The 26,332-nt window shown below is 38.9% G+C and overlaps 2 protein-coding genes across 7 annotated transcripts in view; one reads left to right on the top strand and one right to left on the bottom strand.

Annotated features, from left to right (window-relative positions):
• The window catches only part of spdya (speedy/RINGO cell cycle regulator family member A), a 47,604-nt gene extending 34,852 nt beyond the window's left edge, over positions 1-12,752 (top strand). For 4 of the 6 annotated variants that reach the window (XM_069887710.1, XM_069887712.1, XM_069887711.1 and 1 more), the window contains exons 6-8: positions 4,172-4,343; positions 7,224-7,506; positions 10,989-12,751. In XM_069887710.1, coding sequence (XP_069743811.1) covers positions 4,172-4,343; positions 7,224-7,506; positions 10,989-11,077 — 544 coding nt within the window. In that variant the 3' untranslated portion in view covers positions 11,078-12,751. Of the gene's footprint in view, positions 1-4,171; positions 4,344-7,223; positions 7,507-10,988 lie in introns of all 6 variants that reach the window. The other 2 variants (XM_069887713.1, XM_069887714.1) reach the window with 2 other exon arrangements.
• trmt61b (tRNA methyltransferase 61B) lies at positions 11,648-26,131 on the bottom strand (the record flags this gene model as incomplete). The annotated part of the gene is made up of 7 exons (XM_069888125.1): positions 11,648-11,783; positions 14,405-14,482; positions 16,523-16,734; positions 18,046-18,137; positions 19,949-20,139; positions 22,199-22,301; positions 25,541-26,131. Coding segments are annotated over 7 exons (1,311 nt in total), but the record flags the coding sequence as incomplete, so codon positions are not given.
• Positions 26,132-26,332: the final 201 nt, after the last annotated feature.

Raw genomic sequence — 26,332 nt, 5'->3', positions numbered from 1 at the left:
TGATGTATTTATTTCGGATGTATTTTCATGTTTGGGTCAGACTAATGATAATATTTTAGTTGGTGGAGATTTTAATTGTGTTTTTGAACCTTTATTAGATAAATCTCCGAAGAAAGTTAAAAAATCCAAGATGGCAATTCAGGTCCAAGCGTTGATGAAAGATCTTAATTTAGTAGATATTTGGAGATGTCTTAATCCGACAGAGAAAGATTTTTCCTTTTATTCATCTAGACATGAATCATTTTCAAGGATTGACTTCTTTTTAGTATCGACACATTTACAAGGGAAAGTACAACAAGCGGAATATAAAAGTAGGGTGATTTTAGATAATTATCAGTTATATTTCACATATGAGATTTCTGAGAAAATTCAAATAGCTTATCGTTGGAGATTTAATACAATTTTATTGATTTTTAAAAAAAAACAAATTAATTTTTTTTAAAGAAAATTCTAATTCTGTTCAAAGTAAGTTTGTATTATGGGATGCTATTTGAGAGGACAAATAATTAGTTATACATCTAAAATAAAAAAGAATCGATTAAATCAGAGTCATGAATTAGAGAAACAGATCGATAAGTTAGTAAAGGAATTTCAGAAAGATGCTACAGAAGATCAGAAAATAGAATTATCTAGGCTGAAATTGAAATATAATACTTTGCAATCTTATCAATTTGAATGTGTGATTAATAGGACTAAACAATGGAATTATGAATGGGGAGAGAAAGCACATAAGCTATTGGCATGGCAATTAAAGAAAGAACAGATATCGAGGACTATTAATGCTGTTAGACAGAATTCTCTTATTACTTATAAACCTCGTGAGATTAATGATGAATTTTATTCATTTTATAAAAAGTTATATACATCTGAAGGAAAACAGGAAACTGGATCGATTGATCTTTTTTTTATCACAGTTGAATTTACCGATAATAGAGGATGGAGATATACAGGAGTTAGAAGAACCATTTACTGATTCGGAAATTAAAATGGCTATGCTGGAAATGCCAAATGGTAAATCGCTTGGTGATGATGGATTTTTGGTTGAATTTTATAAAATTTTTTATAATGATTTATCTACAGTGTTTGGGGATGTATTACGTCAAGTTGGAGAACATTATGAATAACCTGAGTCTTGTTCTAGTGCTTTAATTACAGTAATTGCTAAAAAAAGATAGAGATCCTTTGAAAGTATCTTCATATAGACCAATTTCATTGTTAAATGTAGATTATAAAATAATAGCTAAAATATTAGCGAATAGATTGGCTAAATTTACCAAAGTTGATTCATATTGATCAAACAGGTTTTATAAAGAATAGATATGCTTCAGATAACATTTTGCGCATGATTAGTTTGATTAATAGATTTCGACAATCTTTAGATCATTCGATGGTGATATCCTTAGATGCAGAAAAAGCATTTGATAGAGTTGAATGGAATTTTTTGTTAAAAGTTTGGGACAAATTTAAATTTGGTCCTTCTATTATTGGTTGGATTAGGGTTCTATATAGTAAACCGGTAGCTAGAGTATTGATGAATGGTTTGATTTTGGAATCTTTTAAGTTAACTCAATCAACTCGTCAAGGTTGTCCTTCATCACCAGCTTTGTTTGCGTTAGTGATTGAACCTTAGCACAGTTTATAAGACAAAATACACAGATACAAGGTATGAAAATTTTAGATGAGGAGTATAAAATTAATTTATTTCCTGATGATGTATTGGTGTATTTAATAAACCCAGCTCGGTCACTTTTGCATTGGAAGGAGTGTTTAATACAATATGGATGTCTTTCTGGATATAAAGTTAATTGGGAAAAAAGTGAAATATTACCAGTAAGTGAAGGAGATTATTCAGTTTATAAGAATATTATTAATTTGAAATGGACTGATCGAATTAAATATTTGGGTATAATTCTGAATGTTGATTATCAATCTTTATATAAATTAAATTATGCTCTGTTAATGAAAAAATTAAAACTGATTTGATTAAATGGAAAGATTTACCTATTAATTTAATGGGAAGGATAAATACAATTAAGATGAATATCTTTCCACGTATACAATATTTGTTTCAATCTATTCCGTATTTACTTGATAAAAATATTTTTTCGAGATTTAAATAAAATGGTTCGGGAGTTTTTATGGAGGGGTAAATTTTCGAGAGTAGCTTTGAAAAAATTAACTTGGAAATATGAGTTAGGGCTACTACGTTTACCACATTTTCAAAATTATTATGAGGCAGCCCAACTTAAATTTATTAGTTCATTGATGGATTTGGTACAGCCTCCTAGTTAGGCCAAAATTGAGATGGCAAGTATTTCTGAATTTGAAATAGATCAATTTTTGTTTAGGTGTTATATAAATTTGTTACAACAATATAATGTGCCTATACTAAAACATTTTATGAAGTTATGGATAAAGAAAAATAAAATGATAAGCTCTAGGGGTAAATTATTGGTTTTGACTCCGTGGTATAATAATCAACTTATTTCTTTTTCAATACATAATCAAAGTTTATTGCATTGGAAATGTAAAGGTGTGGAAAATTTGAGAGATTGTTTTAAAGAGGGTAAGTTTTAGTCTTTTAATCAGATGAGGGAAGATTTTGGTATTGATAAGAATTCTTTACTTCTTTATTATCAAATTCAATCTTGGGTAAATGTATGTTTGGTAGAGATATGATTTTACCTAAAATGACTAAATTTGAGACTTTTCTTATGAAGGTACCAGAGAAGGGTTATATTTCATTTATGTATCAAATAGTACAGGATGGTATGGATAAAAAGGGTTGGGATAGATCTAAAATTAAATGGGAAGCGGATATTGGTTTTATTTTTTCTGAAGATGATTGGTTATATATCTGTTATGATAGTGTAACTATTTTTTAACATCAATTATATTTGACAGCTGAAAAATTTAAAAAATATGGTTTTAATTTGTGTTTTAGATGTGGTGATATGGTTGGAACTTTTTTTCATGCTGTTTGGTTATGTATACATATATAATTTTTTTCAAAGAAAATTCAATCGTTTTTAGAATATCTATATAAGATTAAAATAGTTTTAGATCCAACAGTATTTTTATTGGGTAGTTTGCAATCTCTGAAAGGCTTGGGATTAGGTAAATTCCAGCTTGCTTTTGTATATTTAGCTTTATCCGTAGCAAAAAAATGTATTGCTAGTACATGGAAAGATACAAATATGATTGATATTAATAGATGGCATAATGAGATGAAATATTGTTTAATAATGTTTCACATGATAATTATAATTTTTTTATTAATAAGTGGCTGTTATACTCGGAATATTTACATTTTGATTTATATTGATTAGATTTTAATCTGTATATTTAATTCTTTTTTTAATGTTCTTTCTTTTTTCTTTTCTTATGGCTCAAGAGAGTTGGCTGAAGGGGGGGTTCTTTTCTTTTTTTCTTTTTTATATATATATAGAGAGAGAGAGAGGAAAAAACGTTCATGTTCATGTTTAATTGCTGTATATGTCATATATTATTTGTTTTTTGAACGAATAAATAAAGTTTTTAAAAAAATTTCAAATAGCTGACTAATGATTTTAAAATGCAGGTAAAACTTGGAGCCTTACATTCTACGAAGCGAGATGAAATGACAACCGAAAGTTAGAGTGAAATTAATGCTCAAAAATGAAAAACAGAATGAGAAGCATTAATTAACAAAGACGAAGAAATTAAATGTTTCCATCTCTGTATTGTAAAATTCATCTTGTATATAACTGAGAGCTCTCGAGGGAGATGAGAGCAAAAACTCATACAATTAACATGATTTGTTGGAATGTTTAAATAAGAAGAATTCTGATATTCTGAACATGGAACTTATTCCCATTGTCTCCTGAGAGTCTAACTAAAATGTAGCCTTGCTTAAATCTTGATCATTAAATCTCCTTAATGATGTATTTGTTTTTGCTTTATATTTTGTTTGTAGGACATGTTATTCCTTCATGTGCAAAGTTTAAAAAATTCTTTGCCATTTTTTAGTGACATTTTGTTAAAACTAATTTCGACTCTAGAAAAGATTGCAACAGAGTCTGTCTCGTGGCTCCAGAATGAGGGAAAGACATAGCTGAAAGCATGGAGGAGATGAGATGTAATGCACATATATTGAAGGTATATTTGAAAGTGTTTCTGCCCTCTTTATTAGATATTTAGCCAATACCATGGAAGAGGATGAGGAGGAGTACAAGTATGAAATTTTTCCATGGGCTCTTGGAAAGAAGTGGAAGAAATTATTTCCAGATTTCTTAAAGCGGAGAGATCAACTTTGGGAAAAAATCAATTACAGAGCAGCTGTGAGCAAACTGTGTTGTGAGGAGGTAAGAGAGATTATACATTGCATAAGTATTGTCCTCTAGAATAGACGCAAGTGATTTGGCCTCGGTTGGCATTCTTTCTGCCAGTGGCTTCCCTGCAAAATGCACTATATCTTAGCTGATGCTCTAGAAACAGAAAAGCACGTAGAATTTGGTATCCAATTTTGTTAGTGCAAAGTTGATCTCTAAACTTGGTTCACTAACTGATTCTATATCCTGTAAAACTCTCATTGAACTCACAACAGTTTGTGGGGGTTTTATTTAATGTGAAGCAGTACTTTTTCATATTACCTCTGAACTATCCAGCTATTCAGAATATATCCCCTTGCATTGGAAATCAATCTTTTAAAATGTACTGACCGTTTTATATTTGTAAATTTCCTGGATCAATTTAATTCCTTTTGCTTGCATTTTCAGTAATCTTAAGACATTAGATGCCTAGTCTAATCTGGAAAGGTCTGGGATGAATAAGTCCCCAGCGGGGTAAATGGTAGAAATGGCATGGTAAAAGCATCCTGGCTAACAAGAAATATGGAGGCACAGATCAGAATGGAAAGGAGACATTTATCAGGTACAGGCAGACACGTTTGAAGGAAATTCCTTGAGGAGTATAAGGAAGGGAGGAGCATAGTGAAGAGGGAAATAAGGAGGGCTAAAACAGGTTTTGAAATGGCTTTGCCAGACAGTGTAAGGGAGAATCCCAGAAGATTTTATATAAAGAACAAAAGGAAAGAATAGGTCCCCTTTTGGATCAGGCAGAATATAGTCAGAGGAAATGGGGAAGATCTTGAATGAATACATTGTGAATTTGTTTCTTGGGAAGCAGAATAAGGTGGAAGGGAATCTGAGGGAGGAAACTAAAGATAAGACATGGCTTGTCTACATCAGTGGGGAATAGGTTTTAGCAATCTTGGATCATACCAAGGTGGAAAAATCTCTGCGTCTAGACTAGGTGCATTCCAGAGCATTGTGGGAAGGCAGGAAGGAAATTGATGGGCTCTTGACAGACATTTTGTTGAGGACAAGAGAAGTTCCAGAGGACTGGATGATGTCAAATATGATGCCTTTATTTAAAATGGGCTGCAAGGATAACCTGGATAATTGCAGACATGTTAGTCCAACAGCAGTGCTAGGGATACTGCTGGAGAGAATTCCAAGTGAAAGAATATACAGTTTCAACATTTGGATGGTCATGGAAAAGTAAGGAGAGCCAGCATGGATTTCTGCATGGAAAATCATGTCTCATGAACTTGATGGAATTTTTTGAAGAGATGACAATAAGGGTAGATGAGGAGTACATCTGTGTACCTTGTTCCTAACTTCTAAATGGAAGGAACACTAGATGAGGAGTACATCTGTGTACCTTGTTCCTAACTTCTAAATGGAAGGAACACTAGATGAGCAGTACATCTGTGTACCTTGTTCCTAACTTCTAAATGGAAGGAACACTAGATGAGGAGTACATCTGTGTACCTTGTTCCTAACTTCTAAATGGAAGGAACACTAGATGAGGAGTACATCTGTGTACCTTGTTCCTAACTTCTAAATGGAAGGAACACTAGATGAGGAGTACATCTGTGTACCTTATTCCTAACTTCTAAATGGAAGGAACAATAGATGAGGAGTACATCTCTGTACCTTGTTCCTAACTTCTAAATGGAAGGAACAATAGATGAAGCAATATAGAGGGAGAAAGAGAGACACCACCAGAGATTAATAAAAGATCACTATTATGTGATCTCGAAATGATATTGTTTGGAACTCGGATTTCATCAGGTGAATGGGAAGTTTGCAGCAACAGGAGGCATCTGCCATTGCCAGTCATCCTTTTTTTAAGCAATCTTTCTGACAGTCTGTAAATCTTTTCTCAAAGCATTTACTCTAGACTGTGCCTTAGAGTATCACACTCTGAACATCATGAAAAGTAGAGTTAAGTGGAATCTCACTGTTGAACACTCAAGCTATACTTCTTCAATGCAGTACAATGCCTAATGGGATACAATAACCATGAACAAAGCTACAATGTATATATTTTTGAAGAAGGGGGAATTTTATATTTTTCCAACTCCTAATTTCTGGGCCACAATCAAATAGAACCATAGAACATTAAAGCACAGAAACAGACCCTTTGGCCTTTAGTCTGTGGCAAACTATTTTTCTGCCTAGTCCCATTGACCTGAACTCAGTCCATAGCCTTCCATACCTCTCCCATCTATTTTCCCATCCAAATTCTTCTTAATCCTTAAAATTGAGCCCATATTCACCACTTCAGCTGGCAGCTCGATCCACACTCCCGCAACTCTTTGTGTGAAGAAGTTCCCCTTAATTTTCCCGCTAAACCCTTCCCCTTTCACCCTTAACCCATGTCCTCTGGTTTGTATCTCACCTACTTTTAGTGGAAAAAGCCTATCTACATTTACTCTGTCTATATCCCTCGTAATTTTAAATACGTATCAAATCTCCCCTCATTCTTATATGCTCCAGGGAATAAAATCCTGACCTGTTTAACCCTTCCCAGTAATTCAGTTCCTGAAGTCTGGGCACATCCTAGTAAATCTTCTCTGCACTCTTTCAATTTTATTGATAGCTTTTCTGTAGTTAGGTGACCAAAACAAATGCACACTATACTCCAAATTTGACCTTGTACAACTTATAAAATGTCTTATACAACTTTACTGTAACATCCCAACTCCTATACTCAGCACTTTACGATGACCAATATGCCAAAAGCTCATTACAACCCTATGCCATTTTCATCCGTACCTGTATACTTTAATGTATCTTTATTCCCAGATCACTCTGTTCTACCGCATTCCTCAGTGCCCTACCATTTATATATAACAGTATCTGTAGTGCTATCAGTCACATTGTTTATTTTTACAGGTTATGGCAATTGCTCCATCTCATTATATCTGGCAACGAATAAGGCCGCCACATCACAGTGGTGCCATCAGAAGATACACACAAAATAAAGTCAAAATTCCTCGTGGTCCTTGTTGCACACCGGTTCGTTGTTCACTCTGTACCCAGAAGAATTACTTCAGCATGCACATATCATCATCATCTTCTTGTGAAAGTCTAATTGAGAATAAGAAAGAGGTATACTGGGATAATATTGAGCAGCATTCAAATAACATGGAGTGTATTACTTATTATCCTGCAATAGGTAAGAATCCTGTTACTTGTTGAAGTTTTCTTATACCCATTAAGAAGTGGTAGAATTGTGGAAATCTCACTGAGAAAAAATGAAATTGTTCAACCTTAAAAGTTGGCAATGTTAGTTTAAGGGTCTTTAGAGGAGTGTCAGATTCAGAGATGTAGCACAGATGACCAAAAGCTTAACTAAAAATTGAGCTCTGTGGATTCATCGAGATAGCTGGTAATTCCAAAGCTCCCTTGGTTCCTGATGGCACAGCACAAATGGTTGAGTAGCAAGTGAATAGGACTTGAGCAAGTTAGAACATGAACTGCAGTTTTGCGAAGCTCCCAAATTACATAAAGTGGTAGTTGGGAAGCCAACCAGAACATTGGAATGTATATCAGAAAATTTTACTGCTGAAGATCTAGGCCAGAACTACTTTCTCTATGGCACACTAGCCTTTAAATAATCTCTAGTTCTTTCATTGTCAATGCTTACATTAGTTTTTACTGATTCTGTAAAAAGAGTATTTTACTTTTGCAAATGTTTTTACTGTTCTGCTACCCTCAAATTGATTAGTGGATTTTTAAAAATTATTTACTCTCCCAGATCATTCCTCATTTGATTGAATATCTTTGCTATCCCAATAAAGACACAACATAATCTCCTCTCATCCAGTAATTTAACCCAAGGTTTAATGTTGTTCTAGTATCCACATATACAATATATGTACACAGCATATCGGCTAAATCAATCCATGTCCAGTACGAATATAATCCATTATATCCATTTTTTTTTACTTCATGCATTTTTTATACCACACATTTCTATTTGTAGTTTATGTAGTATTTTTCTACCTATAATGGTTACCAGCAACAAGGCAGCTGCCTAGAGAGGCACAACTGGGGGAGTGGTTTCTTCAGTTCCAACAGCCCAATTCAGTCTTGAGTGAACAAGGAGGAGCTGGAGGGACTCAGTAGGTCAGGGTAGCATCTGTGTGGAGAAATCATTTCTGGATGGGTCCCTTTCTTGAGTTTAAGAGGAAATAGCAAGCAGTGAAAGGTAGGAGGGCAGAGGTGATGAGGTAGTGGATAAATGAAGATGAGAAAGGAAGAGAGGCAGGTAGAGGAAGAGACCAAAAAAGAGGGATAGAGTTAAGAGAAAAGTGAGTAATGGAATTGGATAAAAAAAATAGAAAGAGGTAAAGGTCAGTGGAACCATGATCTTGCTTGCTTGCTGTGTGTGATTAGAATCAGTGTCAGGATTTATTGTCATGAACAAGTCATGAAATTCAGTGTTTGCGGCAGCGTCATAATGTAAACATTCAGATTATAACCATCTTACAACATTACTGTAAAAAAAATAATAGTTCACAAGAAGTCAGGCAGTGTCTTTGGTTCACTGATCATTCAGGAACCTGATATCAGCGGGGAAGAAGTTGTCCTTGTGCCTCTAAATGCTCATCTTTACACGAATCAAGAATGAAGAGGACATGGACTGGGTAGTGGGGGTCTTTTTGGATAGAGGCTGCTTTTTTTAGACACCACCCCATGTAAATGTCCTCGATGGAGTGAAGTCTGGTGCCTGTGATGTTGCAGGCCAAGTTAACAACCCTCTGGTGTTTATTCTTGTCCTGAGAGTTGGCGCCACCATACTAGGAAGTGATGCAACCAGCCAGAATGCTCTCCATGGTACACCGTAAAAGTGTACGAGTCTTTGGTGACATACCGAATCTCCTCAGACACCTCACAAAGTAGTCACTGGCGAGCCTTCTTTGTGATTACATCAACGTGGAGGGTCCAGGACAGATCCTCAGAGATGTTGACACCCAGGAATTTGAAGTTCTTGACCCTGTCCACTACTGAGCCCTCAATGAGGACTAGGTCATATTCTCTCCAAGATTGCATGGATGTCCTTTGGGTTTCTCCAACATTCTGAAGATGCGCAGGTTGCTAAGTTAATTGTAAATTGCCATTGTGAGCAGCTGAGTGATGGAATCTGGTAGTTTACAGAAATAGAAGGAGAATAAAATGGAATTGGTGAAAGAGGATGCTTAATGGTCAGTAGGAACAGGTGTGGGGAAGGGGGGGGGGGGGGAAAAGGACTATTTCTATGCAGCATCATACTGCCCATATGAAAGACAGAAATGTGGCATTTATTCTTTTGACTATAATTAGCAGAATTATAAATTTTCAAAAGATGTAACAGAAGCCAATTGAAGGACTCTGCTAGCAAAAACAGATTGCTGGGAATATTTAAGTTCATTGACATTCAATAGTAACTTGCGTTGTCTCTTCACAAACGTTACCAAACCTGGTGTTTATTTCCAGCTGTTACTTTTAACTAAGTCCGAGTCTTCATTTTATTGATTTGGTTTATCATTGATTTTACTTAGATCGAGTTTACTATTTGCCATTATTGCTTGCTTTTCAGTGATTTTTAATTATTTGTGAAATTCTATGGCCATCTGTGAGAGTGTCAAGGGGATGTGGGAGAGCATAAGAAAGTGATGTGCATGGGAAAGATGAGATCAGCCATTATTTTTTGAATGGCAGAGTGGCCGCATTAAAAGCCTGTTCTATTTCTTAAACAAGTCATCACCAGCGTCTACAAAAACGTATTGATCGTCATTCTTCATAGGGCATCGAGAGGAACTAGCAGTCAACTTAATTAAAAAGTATAAATCTGGAGATTGGAGGGGGGAAAATGGACCTCCTTTGTTGTTAAAGCAGAATACCTGTAGATACAATAGGTCACTTGACCACTATAGGAACACAGTTAAAACTCAGCTACGTTGGAGAATTGGAGACACGGACAATTATTCCGAAACACCATTTTGATATCATTTTTTCTAACAGTTCAGTAGCTTCATGGTCATTCTCATCAGACATTTACTTTTGTTAAAAAGTTCATATTTTCTTAAACTGACAGTTTTATTTCTCACCAAAGCAAAATACTGCATATATTGAAAATCTGAGTGAAAACAAAATTCTGCTAATATTCAGTTTCTGGTAAATAACCTCTCATCCCAACCCTTTTGTGTTTTGGGATTTTTAATTCAACAACAATTCATCTACACTGTCCAACCAGTACAACTTATCATATTTTTAAAATCCATTATCATTTAAATATAGTAACTTTATCTAAAAAAAAGTATAGGTGGGCAACAAAGTGGCTGGAAGCAAAAGAAATTAATTTTTAGCAATAAATGGGCATCAATAATGAATTTCTCATTTAAAAGTTGCTAATTTAACTTGTGACTCTCAGAGATGGGCTCAATCATGAAAGTTAGATCTGCTCCCCTCTAAAATATATTAAAAATTGTTGCTGTCCCCTTATCTAAATTTAACATGAGTGAACTATTCTAATTACAGCCAGTACAGTATTGTTTTTCATGTGTACTGCCACACTACTTCGCCTTTGACCATAGCAATGAAAATTGTCAGGTCAATTTTTGGGTATATTTTGTATTTGACCAATTTTTTTCAACATTTTCTCCCCTCTTTCAGACAACAAAAACAAACAAAATGGGGGAAGAAAATACAACTCTGGTGTAAAGGACCGATCCATGGACTGGTTTAATGGCAATGAGGAGTGAGGATATTTTGCAATTAATGTTGGATTCATGCTACAAATGTGCTGAAGAGTGAGGGGGTGGAGGGGGGGGGGGGAAAGGAGGAAGATTCCCACATTGACTAAAATAATCAGGTCCCATCTGCAAATAGACTGGAAATGAAAATCTGTATTCCTGTTACCAACCAGCGTCCAAGTGACTATTCCTTAATAAGCCTGCAGTGACTGATGTGAATTTTGCAGTGTTTGAGAACAGGATATTTACAAGCTCTGCTGGTAATAAATTAAGATACATCCACGAACAAAATCCCTACACATTATGGATTTTAAAAATAACAGGCCACTATCATTCTATCTGTGGTTAGAATATTCTGTTGCTATATAGCTATTAGATGAAACAGGTAATTTGATTTGGGTGTCATACTTCTAACTTTGATTGACTATTTATTTTTCCTTTTTTAGTTAAAGTCATGTACTACCTGTCACTGATAAACATTTCTTTGTGGACATAAAACTATTGGCGTCAATAATTGGATGTTCAAATAAAATGTAAATGCAAAATATTTATACAAACATACTGCAATGGAAGCATAAATTTAAAAAAATAAATGTTTATTTAGTTTTGTGTACAATATTCCCAGCACACACCATTTTCATACTTCATCCCATGGATCCTAGTTGATGGTTTCACTGAAGGGCAGTTTTAAATTTTCTCAACTTGATAAGGAAAGCTATTTTAGGAGAAAGCACAGAACACTCAGAATTTCTTCATACAAAAAGAACAAATGTATACATAATGTTACAAGAATATCACAGCACAGTTAGTGTAGCGGATTGTACAATGTTGTTACAGCACCAGCGACTGGGGTTCGAATCCAGCACATTCCCTCCCTGTCTGCATGGGTTTCCTGTGGGTACTGCAGTTTCCTCCCACCGTTCAAAATGTACCGGGGGGGGAGGGTTGCAGGTCAATTGTACGTAAAGGCCCTGTTACTGTGCTGTATGTCTAAATTAAGATTTTTAAAAATTTAAAATAGTGAACTGTGTTTCATCTAACAAGTCAGGCTAATTTGTAGCTTTTTGCTGGTGGACTTAAAATCTGAACAGATCTATTTTTCCTCTCTGTTTCTAAACCTCCAAAATCTACCATTCCAAGGGCAAAGTGAAATTAAAAATAATTCAAAAGGTCCACCTGTCGTAAATCTGAAATAAAAAGTGCTGAAAACACTCAGCCGATCAGACGCATTGATACAGACAGAATAACAATTGTTAACATTTCAATTCAAAGATAATTCCACCTATTGTGAAAAATTAACAAATTGCCTGTTCAGTTCAGAAATTTTGTTCCACACTAAAGTAGTAGGAGGAGGCAGGTTTTGGAAAGCTGAGTACTCTAATAAAGAATGTTGTGAAACATGAAAGGCTACAGACACTGTTATTGTAGTAAAAGCAAAAATGCTGGAGGAACTCTGAGTCTTGCAGCCCATGAGGTAAAGATGCAATGCCCTTCATAATGTTAGGGACAAAGACACTTTTCCTCTATTTGCCCCAGTGCTCCACAGTTTTAAATTTGTAATCAAATAATTCACATGTAATTAAAGTGAACATTCCAGATTTTATTAAAGGGTATTTGTGTACCTTTTGGTTTATACATAGTCCCCTCATTTCAGGGAACCATAATATTTGGGATATTGCAATGTTATGTACATTAAACTAGCCAGGTTTAGTACTTGAAATGTCTGCTTGAAGTCTGTGATTCATGGACATCACCAGGTCATGAGCATCTTCTCTGGTGAAGCTTTGCCAGGCTTCTACTGCAGCCATCTTCAGCTCCTGCTTGTTTCAGGAGCTTGTCCTCTCAAGTTTTCTCTTCAGTATATAGAAGCATGCTCAATTGGATTTCAATCGGGTGACTGACTTGTCCGTTCAAGAATTTTCCACTTTTTAGCTTTGAAAAATTCCTTTCTTGTTTTGGCAGCATGGTCTTGCTGAGGATGAAACACCATCCAGTGGGTTTGGTGGCATTTGCTCAAACTTAAACAGATGTTTCTATACACCTCAGAATTCATTTTGCTATGGCCATCGGCAGTTACATTATTAACGAAGATAAGTGCACCAGTACCTGTGACAGCCAGACATGCCCAGGCCATTAAAACACTCACCACCAGTTTTCACAGATGAGGTGGTATGCTTTGGATCTTGGGCAGTTTCTTTATGCCTCAAGACTTGGCACTTCCCATCACTCTGATACTTTTATTTTTGTTTTTTTTTTAGCTTCAATGGCTTCTTTGACTTTCATTGACATGGCTCAGTTTGAAAATGGTAACTACAGACTCCAAATATGATCAAAAGCTTAGAAGTAAGCCTAGCTCCCTTATAACTGAGTTCACTCAAACACCTGTGAAGCCAAATATCCAAACATTACGGTGCCTTGAAATGAGGGGACTATGTATAAAAAGTGTAGTAATTTCTACATGGTCCAACCAAAATGTATACAAATAATCTTGAATAAAAACTAGAGCATAGGGGCAAATAAAGATAAAAAGTATCCTTTTTCCTCCACACATCATGGAGGGCACTGCATTTCACCGATATTTCAGGCCTGATTTTCTCCAATCCATTTGTGGTCCAGTTGTTCATTAGCTCCTCAAGAATGTGGTTGTGTACACCCACAAAGTGCTAACAGGCCAGGGGTTATTGCCACTATTTCACAGTCAATAATTCCTGACTTTGCTGGTGTTGTCCATATCTAAAAAAATGAATTTTTAAAAAATGCAGAACTATTGATTTAGGATCCTTGAAAATATTAGAACAGATTTGCTTGGGGAATTCAAATCAGAAAGAGGGGATTTTTTTTAATGAAGTAAAATATTTCCCATGGTTAATGGATGAAGAAAAATACCAACCTGGAACTCAGTGAACACTTGCTAATTTTAAGCATATTCTAAAGCAGGGGTGGCCAACCTTTTAATTTTTAGATACACCTGGTAACAGGCCATTTTGGTCCATGAGTCGTGCCACCAATTAACCTAGGAACCGCCCCCCCCCCAGTACATTCTCAAAATGGCCTGTTACCGTGCTGTATGTCCAAATTAAAAATTAAAAGGTTGACCACCCTCTTCTATAGTGATTTCAAACCAATGGATTTTATTAGAAATGCAATCACTGTTCCGGTGGCAAATAGGAACACTGCAAATTCTTATATTAAATAAACAAATGACCAGAGAACCTGTCTTTAATACTGCAGGTGAGAAGAGGAAGGTTAGCCACATCCATCAATTACATCACTGATATCAAATTAGTTTGAGAACGAAATAGATGGAGGAAATACAAAACAATGAACCAGACTCACCAGTATGAGAAACTTGTTCATGATGAGGTCTGGCAATATAAGGTACTGTGCAAAAAGGTTTAGTATTGCCATCTTCATCTGCAATTAATGCAAGATATGGTTACCTCTTCAACTTCACAGACTTTACCCAAACCATCATGAAAAAGTCAGTTATACTTTCACTTTAATGTCTTCACTCAATTTTATTCCCTCCTTCCTGATGTCACAAACACATGCTAGGCTCTTTTAAACTGCAGCACCTGGGACCCAGGTGCAATTACTGGGGCAAAGGTGTTCGAAGCACCTTTTAAACTGCAAAGGGATTGACCCATTAAATCGTCAACCCTGCGATTTAAGGGGATCCCACCCCCGTAAGTGATGCACCATGCACTCATGGGAACTATCAGTAATCAGTTTCCCCTCCCTCTCCCCCTCACCGGCCATCAGTAGCCCCCCCCCCCCATTAGTCACCACTCTCCATCAATCACCCTCCCCCCCAGTCAGTCACCCTCCCCCCCCATCAATTGACACCCACCTACACCCCCTCCCCACCCCACAACGTCCTGATGCTGCGAACTTTGTGCCGTCACTGCAAACCACAGCAGCGGCAGTTCCAGGACCCCCATTCTTCCCCCTGACATGGCAGAGATTCCTCTTCTCAACTCCCCCCCCCCCACAGGATCGACCCCTCTTCCCCTCCCCCCACCCCGCGGCAGGAACTTTAGACAGGGGTTTCCCGGAGAGGCCAACGCGCAAGCGTTGACATCAGCGGAGTAACCGGGTCAGTTAATTTCCTGTTCAAGTCACCGGTGGACATGACCTAGTTAAGTTTAACTGGGTCCCCTGACAACCTCTGAGTTAAGTCAGGGACCCAGTTAGATTAGGACTACGGTGACTGGGTTGGACTCTCTAACTGCGCAAATTGCCTGGTTCACTCCATTTTACACAGCAGTTTGAAAGAGCCTACTGAAAGGAAGTCATTCAACCCAGTTACCACAGCTCTTTCAAAGAATCAGCATATCTAATTAACTCTTAAACTTTTCTCTTACTGATCTCGATTCTCTTGAGGTGCCAGTGTGTAACCATGAAGAAATAAATACTGTACACAAAATTCTCTGTGGTTCATCCCTAAAATGTGAATGCAATTAATGCACAAAAAAGCTACATTTACAGAGGCCGGTGCATATACTACAGCAGAATGATAATTAAATAAAATACTTCATTTGAACCTGCCTTATGCTGAATTCTCTGGAATCAATTGAGCAAACATTAGTTATTGGCCCAGCTAAGATTTGCTACCTTGCCTTGAGTAGCAGTTAAAATTGGGATTCTCCCCTCTGAATAGCTTTGTGTGTGTGTGTGTGTGTGTGTGTGTGTGTGTGTGTGTGTGTGTGTGTGTGTGTGTGTGTGTGTGTGTGTTAACTGAACATTTTCACAGCATACCTATTGTACTCAATGATTATTGTTTGACCTTGGTACAATAAACAATTCAATGTTAATCAGATTAAACTTTCTAATGAAAGGTGAAATGTCATGTGCTCTGAAGGATGTTTTGAACATTTCTGTGAGTGGAATAGTTTTTAGTGCATCAACCATGCAACTACAATTCCAACCCTCCCCCACCCCCCGAATTCCATCTAAACTATATCTGCCTCTTGGAAGTAAAACACGAAAGTGTGTAGACACCATGGTTGAAGTAAAACCACACTGCTGGAGAAACTCAGGTCAAACAGTGTACTTTATTCTTTCTTCTTTCTTTGGCTTGGCTTCGCGGACAAAGATTTATGGAGGGGTTGTCAGTCACCAACGAGCCTGCAGCAGACGTGGACATACCCCTCCATGTACTTTATAGAGCAAAGATAAAGGTGCATAACCAACGTTTCAGGCTTGAGCCCTTGATCAAGGTATTTTTGCCTCTTCCCTTATCAAAAACCTTTTCATTTTCTGGCTGAGCTCTCTTTGCCCAACTCGCATCATGAGTTGCTTGTCACTTGTGTGTAACAGCAACACCCATATCTACTGAAATAATTACATTGAGAGTGTCAAAAGATAGTTTAATATGACCAGCACTTTTCCCATGTGAACAATGGTAAATTAATCTTGGGTGAATTTAAACCCCATCCCTAATTAATACTTTACCATGGTCCTCGATCTTAGCTGTATCATTTCCTTCCTTGTGTTGAAGATCAATCTTGCTCCTTTGAGATTCCACCCGTGTTGCTGTACTGCCATCCTTTCGCAAAGCAGGAATCACAAACCAGTCCCTGTGAATGACCTCAAGGATCTTCTCACACAAGAGTGATAACTGGGAAGTACGAATCCCTTCCAACAAATCAATGACCTGGGTAATACTGAAAGTAGGCTGTCAGAGAACTCCAGAAGCTCAAACATTCTTTAAATGGACAACAATTTGAATTTATATAATTCTTTTACTAATAAATGAATTTTTACAGCACCTTTTGTCACACTAATGTGCATTTATGTAGAACCCTTGTAGAAAATAGTCCAAGGATGTATTAGAATAATTCATATAGCATATAAATCGGCCCTTTAGCCCACTGTGTGACCATCAAGCCCCCATCCAAACTAAACCCAATTACTAGCACTTGGTTGCAGACTTCTCTGCTTTGCCAATTCAAAAGCATGGGGATAAAGGAAAAGATTATGAGCCTTAATACAAAGAGGGCAAAGAAAGCTCAGCCAAGAAATGAAAAGGTTTTTGACAAGGGAAGGGAAGTCCAGAGGAACAGTGCATTCCTTATATTTTCTCTTAGAGATATTGGCAGTATTATTTGAGGTGGTTAGCTTTGTGATCAGCTGTAACAGAACCAGTGGCCAGTGTCTGGATTTGCTGCCGTCTGCAAGATTGTATGGTCTCTGTAGATTGTCTGCATAGATTTCCTCTGGGTCTTCCCGTTTCCATGCACAGTCCAAAATATACAGGGTTAGTAGATGGTTACATGGGTGGCGTGGGCTGGAAGGGCCTGCTACTACGTGTTATAAGTGAAGGTTCGTGTGGGTTAAGAACCAGAGGGAGATCGAGGTACAAAGCGCAAGTTTATTCTCAAGAGATCCAGAGGAAATTACAGAATCTTAAGGCTAAATTAACCAACACACAGTTCGCAAGGGGATGAATAAGCACTGCGGGTAATGAGGGAAAATCGACAAAACCTAGGAATGGCACAACACACATACAGTAAACAATCAGATCAAGGTAACGCTACGTTCCCCCACCCCTTGACCTGTACAGACATGGCTCTAACTAACTGGCCTTGGGACTCACCCCAACTCAATACCAAAGGTGATACTCAGGGCACGAGGAGTCAAGAGAGAGAGCAAAGGAAAGCATGGTCCTTTATGATCCTGCAGCAGGTTTTGGGAGGCCAATCGCTCAGGGGCTGGCTGGGCCCCATTTGCTGGTGTGACCAATGGCTTGAAGCCAAGTGCAGGGGTCAACCCAGTACCTTGTTATTTGAACCAGCCAATCACGAGGGTCACCTTTATGGCTTGGGGGGAGTCCGGCCTTGATTGGCATGCGATGTGTCCTCAGAATAGGAGCCCGGCAGAGCCACGATGTGGCGGCCATGATCTCTCTATTACACCATGGAGTTATATCTTTGAAAAATTAAGTAATAAAATGAATCAAATGTGCACAAACTTACCTTGTGAGATATACCGCACAGATTCCACCTTGCTTAAGGTGAGTGGAGATGACAGGTAAAGCCAGTTGCGGGCTCAGCATGTCCAAAGCGATCTGCAAAAGATGGTAGAATTCATTTAAAAGACATTTCAATTCGCCTAAAGATTTATAGAATGGGAGGATATGGAGGTCAAATTCCACATGGAAAGTTCTGAAATGGTAGGATTTGCAAGTGTTAATATTACAAAGGAAAGAGAGTGAAGTGGAATTGAAGAAACATTTCTCTCAATTTTTTTTTTAAAACAAATTTTCTAAAAATCAGGTGTACGTAAATAGTACAAGAGAAGCAAACAAGTGGCTTTGAAAAAATGGCCACATCAACTCTTTCTTTGTTCAGAGAGCAGTGCTACTGGGGGCATTTTTAATGGTCATTTCATGCAAAACCCTTGCCCGGGTTTGTGAAGTCATCATGGAAATCACAAGTTCTGTAACCACCTTGCAAGAGAGGGGAATTGTGAAAAAGTCATTCAATATGAAGAAATATTTCTCTGAAAGCAACTCTACAAGAATTTGAGAGTTTTGAGGAGTTTGGTCTCTTGGTGTGTCAACTACATTATTACTTTTGACTAACAGTTTAAAGACTGAGTTTCAACACACAAGATTTCTAAGATTGAACTTTAAATATGAATCATCTCTTCAGAATAGTGCCTAAACTGTAAAGGTTTGGGATCTACCTCACACTCACATGCGCATAGAGGGGCTAAATTTAGAGTTAAGTAAAAAATATTATTTTATGTAAATAGTTATTAATAAAAATTGTTTTGAAGATACCATCATCTTGGTAAATTTCTATTAATGCTGGTCTATGTCGTAACACGTAGAGTGAAGAAGTCTGAAGGTGGGGGGTGGGTACTTGACTGAGGTGTATAAAAATATACAGATGGAGTGTGGATAATGAGAACTTTTACCCCTTTGAGATATTCCCAGACAGCAGACATTTAAGGCAAAGGTTAAGAGAATTAGAGGGGAGTTAAAAGTTTATTTTGCATCGAAAGTGTGGTTGAAAGTTGGAACATACAGAAGGGCTCCTGGAAGCAGGTACTCTCAAGAATATTTATTTAGGTGATCACTTTAAACACCAGGATGTGGAAGGCAAGAAAGAGCAAGAAAATTAAATTAATATAGATAGCTACTTAATGTTCAGCATGGATTAAGTGACTGTAGTAATTCTAAACCCACCAGATCCTGCATCCTCCCCATGGATTCCATCCAAAACAAGGTAGCAGACCATTTTGTTTCCTTTTTGAAAGTTCCTTTTTGTTAAAGCTCTAATATCATTACTCAGCACACTGCAATCCAACTTATTGAAGGGAGATGAATCAAGAGCTTCCATTCATACAGTATTCACAGATCACCTTTAAAATAGTAAAGCAGCCCAAAGATGACATTGAACTACATACAAGGTTGGATGAAATTTTGGAGCAGAGGAGTTAGGGATGTTGAGGGAGAGAATTCTAGCATCAGGCTGAGGTGGCAAGTCAGTAACTGCCCACTATTTTAATATGGAAAGTTAAAGTTTCAGGATTGAGAAATCTTATGTAAATGTAAAGGTTCCATTATTATCACATAATACTGGACTTAGTATCTAATGTACATGAAATTCTTTAACTTGTGTCTACTGTAAGGAAGACAAAGATTCGCCATTTCGTCAAGCACACCTCACAGGGATGAGGCCCCAGCGAGGAATGAACTTGTGACCCCTAGTTTACAACATTAGTGCTCTAACCACTGAACTATCGGATTCTCCCACTAAGCTCAGAGTTTCAAACTAGCAAATTCTTCATCTTTGGAATGAAAGCCAGTCAAAAGAATGCATTTGGATCCATAATGCCACAGGTGAGTACTAGTAATTTAAAGTGACTTACGGCATCAAACATCTTTCCCTGGATAACATCAGTGGCAAAAACAATATCTTTATGAATGAAGTCAACGTTCTTTGGCCACTCTCTCTCCCGAGCCACTTCATAGGCGTTCCGCCAGCGCTGATAGTTCCTTTCAGCTCTGCCTTGGTGGTCCTTTCTCATTTCAAAACTATATACGTGACCTGAAGGCCCCACTGCAAAGGAGATGGAAACCAATCTGAACTATAAATGGTTATATGGTTATATGTGGAAATGCACAATGTGCTCATCTAAATTTTCTTCAGTGATCACAATCTGGTGAAAACGTTGTACAAGCCTCTAAACCAGTGGTTCTCAATCTTTTTCTTTTCACTCACACAAGTATTCCCTCTGCCTTCAATGCTCTGTGATTGGTAAGGGTTTGCTTAAGGTGGTATGTGGGTGGAAAGAAAAAGTTTGCAAACCACTGTTTTAATTATCCCTCATGGACTCGTTATGTGCATGGTTTCAGAACTCCAAAGGAAATGGGCCAATGGCAATTTTTCTCAAGCCAAATATTTCAGTAACAATTGGGTCTGGAGCAGTGGTTCTCAACCTTCCCTTCTCACCCACATCCCACCTTAAGCAACCCCTTACCAATCACAGAAAGCCATAGGGATTGCTTAAAGTGGTATGTGAGTGGAAAGGAAAAAGGTTGAGAACCACTGCTCTAACCATTCGAGGCAATTTTTAAAAATATAAAGAAATAATTTATATTCATTTCAGGAGGAATAGAATACAAGAGCAGAGTTGTGATGTTGAGGCTTAAGAGGCACTGGTGAGGCCTCACGTGGAGTATAGTGAGCAGTTTTGGGCTGCTCATTTAAGATGTACTGACTTTGGAGAGGGTTCAAGGGTGGTTCACTAGGATGATTCCGGGAAATGAGCGGTTGTACTTAAAACAGAAATGCATAGGAATTTCTTCAGCCAGAGGGCAATAAATCTGTGGAATTTGCCACACGTGGGTGTGGAGCCCAGATCATTGGGTATATTTAAGACATAGATTGATTAGTTCTTGATTACCCAGGGCGTCTAAGGTTATGGGGAGAAGGTTAGGCATTGGGGTTGTGGGAAAGTGGATCAGCTCATGATCCACTTGGGGTTGAATAGCTTATTCTGCTCCTTCGTCTTATGGTCTTGTATTCTACCTTTTGCATAATTAAATATCCCACAGTACTTTTCAGGTATTTGACACCCAACCACATATTAGGCATGAATAGACAATTCAACTAAAAGGCCCAATTGATTTCACCTCCCACCTACACTGCTAAATTATTGTTCAATACTTTTTCCAATCCCTGGAGGATGGTTCATTTTTTTTTGCTCCAGTTTTACCCAGATTCATTGCATGGCCAGGGATGGTGGTGGAAACTGGTACAATAGGGATATTTAAAAGACTCTTAGACAGAAACATGGATGCAATATGTACAAAAAGATTGAGGGCTTACGAGTGTGAGGTAGGGTAGCTTTAGTTTGCAGAGTAGGTTTATAAAGGTCAGCACATCATGGGCTAAAGGGCCTAGACTGTGCTGGAAAGTTCCATGAACAAACCTACTAAGATGATTTGTCTTATCCCAACTAGTAACTAGCAAATTTAATGCAGACATTAATACAGTTTCACCATCTACTTCCCGAGTTATCTACAAACTACATTTTAACTCAAAAATTCATAAAGTTAATTACAACTGTCGATTGCATGGCCTTATTTGCCTTCAAGGTGCCTGTTACCTTGCATCACTAAAGAAGCACAACAAGCATGACTTTTGAAGTTTACACAAGAGCCCATCGAGTCTTCTTTGCAAACAGCACTGAAATTCAATCGAAGGAATCAAAAATCTATTTTTTTTTTAAAATAGATTTTCATTTGAGTTTGTTTCCCCAAAGAACAGGTGGAAAAAATATTAGCCAAGTTCAAATAGATTTTAATGTTTCAACTCAGGCGGAACTCAAAGTGTTCTTATATTAGTTGGACACATTCATCTTCGTCCTTGCCGATCAATTCCACTGCTGCCAGCTTAGAAATAATGGTTGGGGGGGGGGAGGGGGGGAATTATCAAGCATTTTGCTTCTTTTTACTTCATTAGGCTATTTACCCTCTTTGTATAATTTACTCCGTTTGTATAATGCAGCTGTATTTAACTGGAGTATTCAATTGCAAAGATTTTCTCAGCAAAGGTATGTAAACAGCATGAAAACTCATTCATCTTCTATCAAGGAGCCCATAGCAGACCTTACCTGCTCGGGATAGGAAGAGCGTCATTGCTCCAGAACCTGTACCAGACTCTAGGACACAGTCCCCAAGGCCAACGTCCATCATCATCACCATGGTGGAGGCATCCTCAAATAAGCAAAGGGAGAGGTAAAAACGGTGGAGCTTTCAAAACACTTAATCTTGCAACCGGATCAGATATGTTCCCTGAATAGAAGTAAAACACAAAAGACTGTGGACGCAGCATATGAAGGTACAGACAATGCTGGGGAATCTCAGCAGGTCAGTGTAGGAAAAGATACAGAACCAATGCTTCGGACTTGATCCCTTCAACAAGGTATGTGCAAAATATAGGCAGCAAAAAGCTGGTGGGAAGGGCATTTTATTGTTCGGGACAACTACCTACATTTTGCTCATACCTTGATGAAGGCCTCAAACTGGGAACATTGGTTCTGCATCTTTATCTTTGCCATATAAAGTACAATGTTTGGCCTGGTGGGTTTCTACAGCATTGTGTTTTTACTTCAATCTCAGTGTCCGAAGACTGGTGTTTTATTCCATCCCTTCCCTATAATTGCCCCCTTGGCACCTATTCCTGTGACGGCAGGAAGTGCCACACTTCCATCCTCACCACTGTTCATGGCCCCTAACAATCATTCCAAATGAACCAACACTTCACATGAATCTGCAGAGGTCATCTACTGTATCTGGTGCTTCCATTGTGGCCTTCTCTACATCAGAGAGACTGGATGCAGAATGGGAGATCATTTCATTGAACATCTTCGCTCTGACCACAGTAATAGCAGCCATCTCCCAGTGGCCAACCATTTCAATTCCGCACCACCATGTCTCATGCTCTGCGAAACCAAGGCCACCCATAAATGGGAGGAGAAACATCTAATATTCAATCTGGAATCTCTCCAAGCAGTTGGCATTGACATTTACCTTTCTGGTTTCCATTAGGCCACTTCCCTGTTACTCTCTCTTCCCATCCTTCTGCCTCCTTTCCTCCAGCTCTCTACCCCCTTCCGTCTTCATTCAGAGCTACCCCTTCCCCCATCACATCACAGCATTTTTTTTTCTGATGCCTTCCCACCCATATCCACCTGTAACCTCTTGAGTAAGGGTCTGCATTCCTCCCCCTTTTCCCAGCATTTCACTCACGCTTACCCGCTTCTTGCTCATACCCTGATGAAGGGCTCAGGCTTTGTCTGCTACATCAAGAACATTACATCTTTAAGAAATTAAAATACAATAGATATTTATCTCAGATACATTTACCTAGATTGAGCATGGTAGAACAAATAGAATTAAGTGCTAATTTTACACAATTTGAAGTGAAGGGGGCAATTAATTCTTTACAAAGTAATAAAGCACCAGGAGAAGATGGTTTCGCACTTGAATTTTATAAAGAATTTATTGATTCCTATTTTTATGGAATAGATATAGTTCCTTTGTTTAAAAGGGTTCAAGGAGCAAGCCTAGCAATTATCAGCCTGTAAGTTTGACATCTGTGGTAGGTAAATAAATAGAAAGCATTCTTAGTGATAGCATATACAAGTCTCGGAGAGTCAGGGTCTGATCAGGAATACTTTTACGCAGGTTTGTGCATGGAAGGTCATGCTTAACCAATCTTGTTGAAATATTTTTTTTGAAGAGGTGACTAGGAATGTTGATGAGGGTAGAGCAGTGGATGTTGTCTATATGGACTGCAGTAAGGCCATCAATAAGGTTCTGCATGGAAGGTTCAGTCATTAAGCATTAATTTTTGAGTTAGTCAAATGGATTCAACAGTGGCTGGAAAGGAGATGCCAGAGAGTCGTAGTGGATGTAAGTTGACCAGGCTGGAGGCCGGTGACAAGCGGTGTGTCTCAGGGATCTGTATTGGGTCCTTTGCTGTTTGTCATATGCATTAATGATCTGGATAATGGGGTGGTAAATTGGATTAGTAAATATGCAGATATTAAAATAGGTGGAATTGTGGATAATGAAGAAGGTTTTCAAAGATTGCAGAGGGATTTGGACTGCTTAAAAGAGTGGGCTGAAAGATGGCAGATGGAGTTTAATGCTAATAAGTGTGAAGTGTTTCATTTTGGAAGGAATAATCAAAAAAGGATATATATAGTAAATGGGAGGGCATTGAGGAATGCAGTGGAGCAGAAAGATCTAGGAATAATGGTGCATCGTTCCCTGACGGTAAAATCTCACATGGATAGGGTGGTGAAAAAGGCTTTTAGTATGGTAGCTTTATAAATCAAAGCATAGAATACAGGAGTTGGGAAGTGTTGTTGAGACTGTTCAAGGCACTGGTGAGGCCAAATTTAGAATACTGTGTGCAGTTCTGGTCCCCGAATTATAGGAAGGATATCAACCAGGTAGAGAGGGTGCAGAGAAGATTTACGAAAATGTTGCCTGGGTTTTCAGCATTGAGATTACAAAGAAAAATTGAGCAAATTAGGTCTTTATTTTTTGAAGCATGGAAATTGAGCGGGGATTTGATAGAGTTATTTAAAATTATGAGGGGGATAGAGTTGATGTGGATCAGCTTTTTCCCTTAAGAGTAGGCGAGATTGAAAGAAGAGGTCATGAGTTAAGCGGCAAAAGCTTAGAAGGAGCACAAGGGGAAACTTCGGTGAAGTGGTGGAGAAGGTGAGTCATGCCCCCGATATATCCGGGAAGAGACTGGATGACAGAGGTACGAGGATGTGTGAAATGAGCTTCTGATAGAAGTAGTGGCAGCAAGGTCAATGTTGTCATTTAAGGAAAGGTTGGATTGGTCTATGGATGGGAGGGGAAGGGAGGGTTATGGGTAGGATGGAGGGAGGTGGGACTAGAGGAAAGTACTTCGTTCAGTGCGGACTAGAAGTTCCAAAAGGGCCTGTTTCCGTGCTGTAATTGTTATTCTTGATCAAGCATCAAGAACACACACTCTTCCAGAATCAATAACGAGAGATCCTTTGAAACTCATCGTGTTGAATGCAGATTATAAGATGCTTTCCAAAATATTGGCAAGTAGGGTAACTAAATTACAAGTCACTCAATATGGACCAGACAGGCTTTGTTAAAAAAAGAGACAACATGGTTAGACTATATTTAGCAGTTTTTAAGAAAAATCTAAGCATTGCTGTGGCTTTAGATGCAGAAAAGGCTTTTGATGGATTGGAATGGGTCTCGGATAAATTTGGATCTGGTCAAACTTTTATAAACTGGATGAAGGGACGATAGAACGGTCGTCAAGCTAAAGTAGTAACTAATGGAGGGATGAAGTGGAGAAGGGTTTGAGCCCTTCATCAGGACATGAGTGAAAGGCATCAGGAGGCAGAGCGAGAGATTCTGAAAGGCATCCTTCACAGTAAAAACGACCATACTTTTGGGTAGGAAATGGCCGGGCCGCGCTTCATAAGCAGCACAAATTCCTCCAGGCTGGGTCTCCTCAGGACGAACTCGAAGCCGGTGGACGTGCCGAAGACCTGGCCCGGGAGATGTCCCAGGAGGTCCCGGTGGGCCAGCACCCCCCACTTACTGTGCAGAGCCCCGCCGGCCGCCAGCGCGAACATCTTCCGCGATTCCAAGCCATGCCTCCTGCGCAACTCCGCCAGCACCAAGTCCCCCACTTTGAGGGGCACTTCCTGAGCCGCTGGCCCCGAGGCGTTCCTCGGCTCGTCAGGTCGCAGCCCCCCCCACCTCCTTGGGCCACCACTGCCCGCGGATCGGGTCCGGCCGCCGGGACCACGGGAGGAGCCGAGTCCCCGATTCGCGGTCGCCGGGATCTTCACCTCCCGGGCCAGCGCCGCTGGAAGCCCACCGCACCGACCCCCGGCTCCAGGGCGAGAGAAGCGGAGGGCGGGGGGCGGCTCGGTGCGGGCTCCCACGCGGAGGATTCGGGTGCTCAGCAGGCCTGCGTATGGCTCGCAGAAGGCGCATCCCCCACCCACCCCCCGGTCAAAGTCAGCACCAATTCAATTGCATGCACGATGACTGCCTGGGTGCACCCACGGTCCGTCCAGGCACGTTGCACCCTGGTCTCCGGCGGGTCGACTGTGCCTTGTGTCAGTAGGCAGAGCTCGGCGACTTCACCCTGCAACGCCGCGGCCGGGGGGATGTCATCCACGGGTCCGCACACCCTTTGCACTCAGACAAAAGGCTTTAACCCCCCACCA

This window comes from Narcine bancroftii, chromosome 6 (genome assembly GCF_036971445.1).
Source record: "Narcine bancroftii isolate sNarBan1 chromosome 6, sNarBan1.hap1, whole genome shotgun sequence".
Lineage (NCBI taxonomy): Eukaryota > Metazoa > Chordata > Chondrichthyes > Torpediniformes > Narcinidae > Narcine > Narcine bancroftii.
This window is presented reverse-complemented; position numbering and strand designations above follow the sequence as displayed.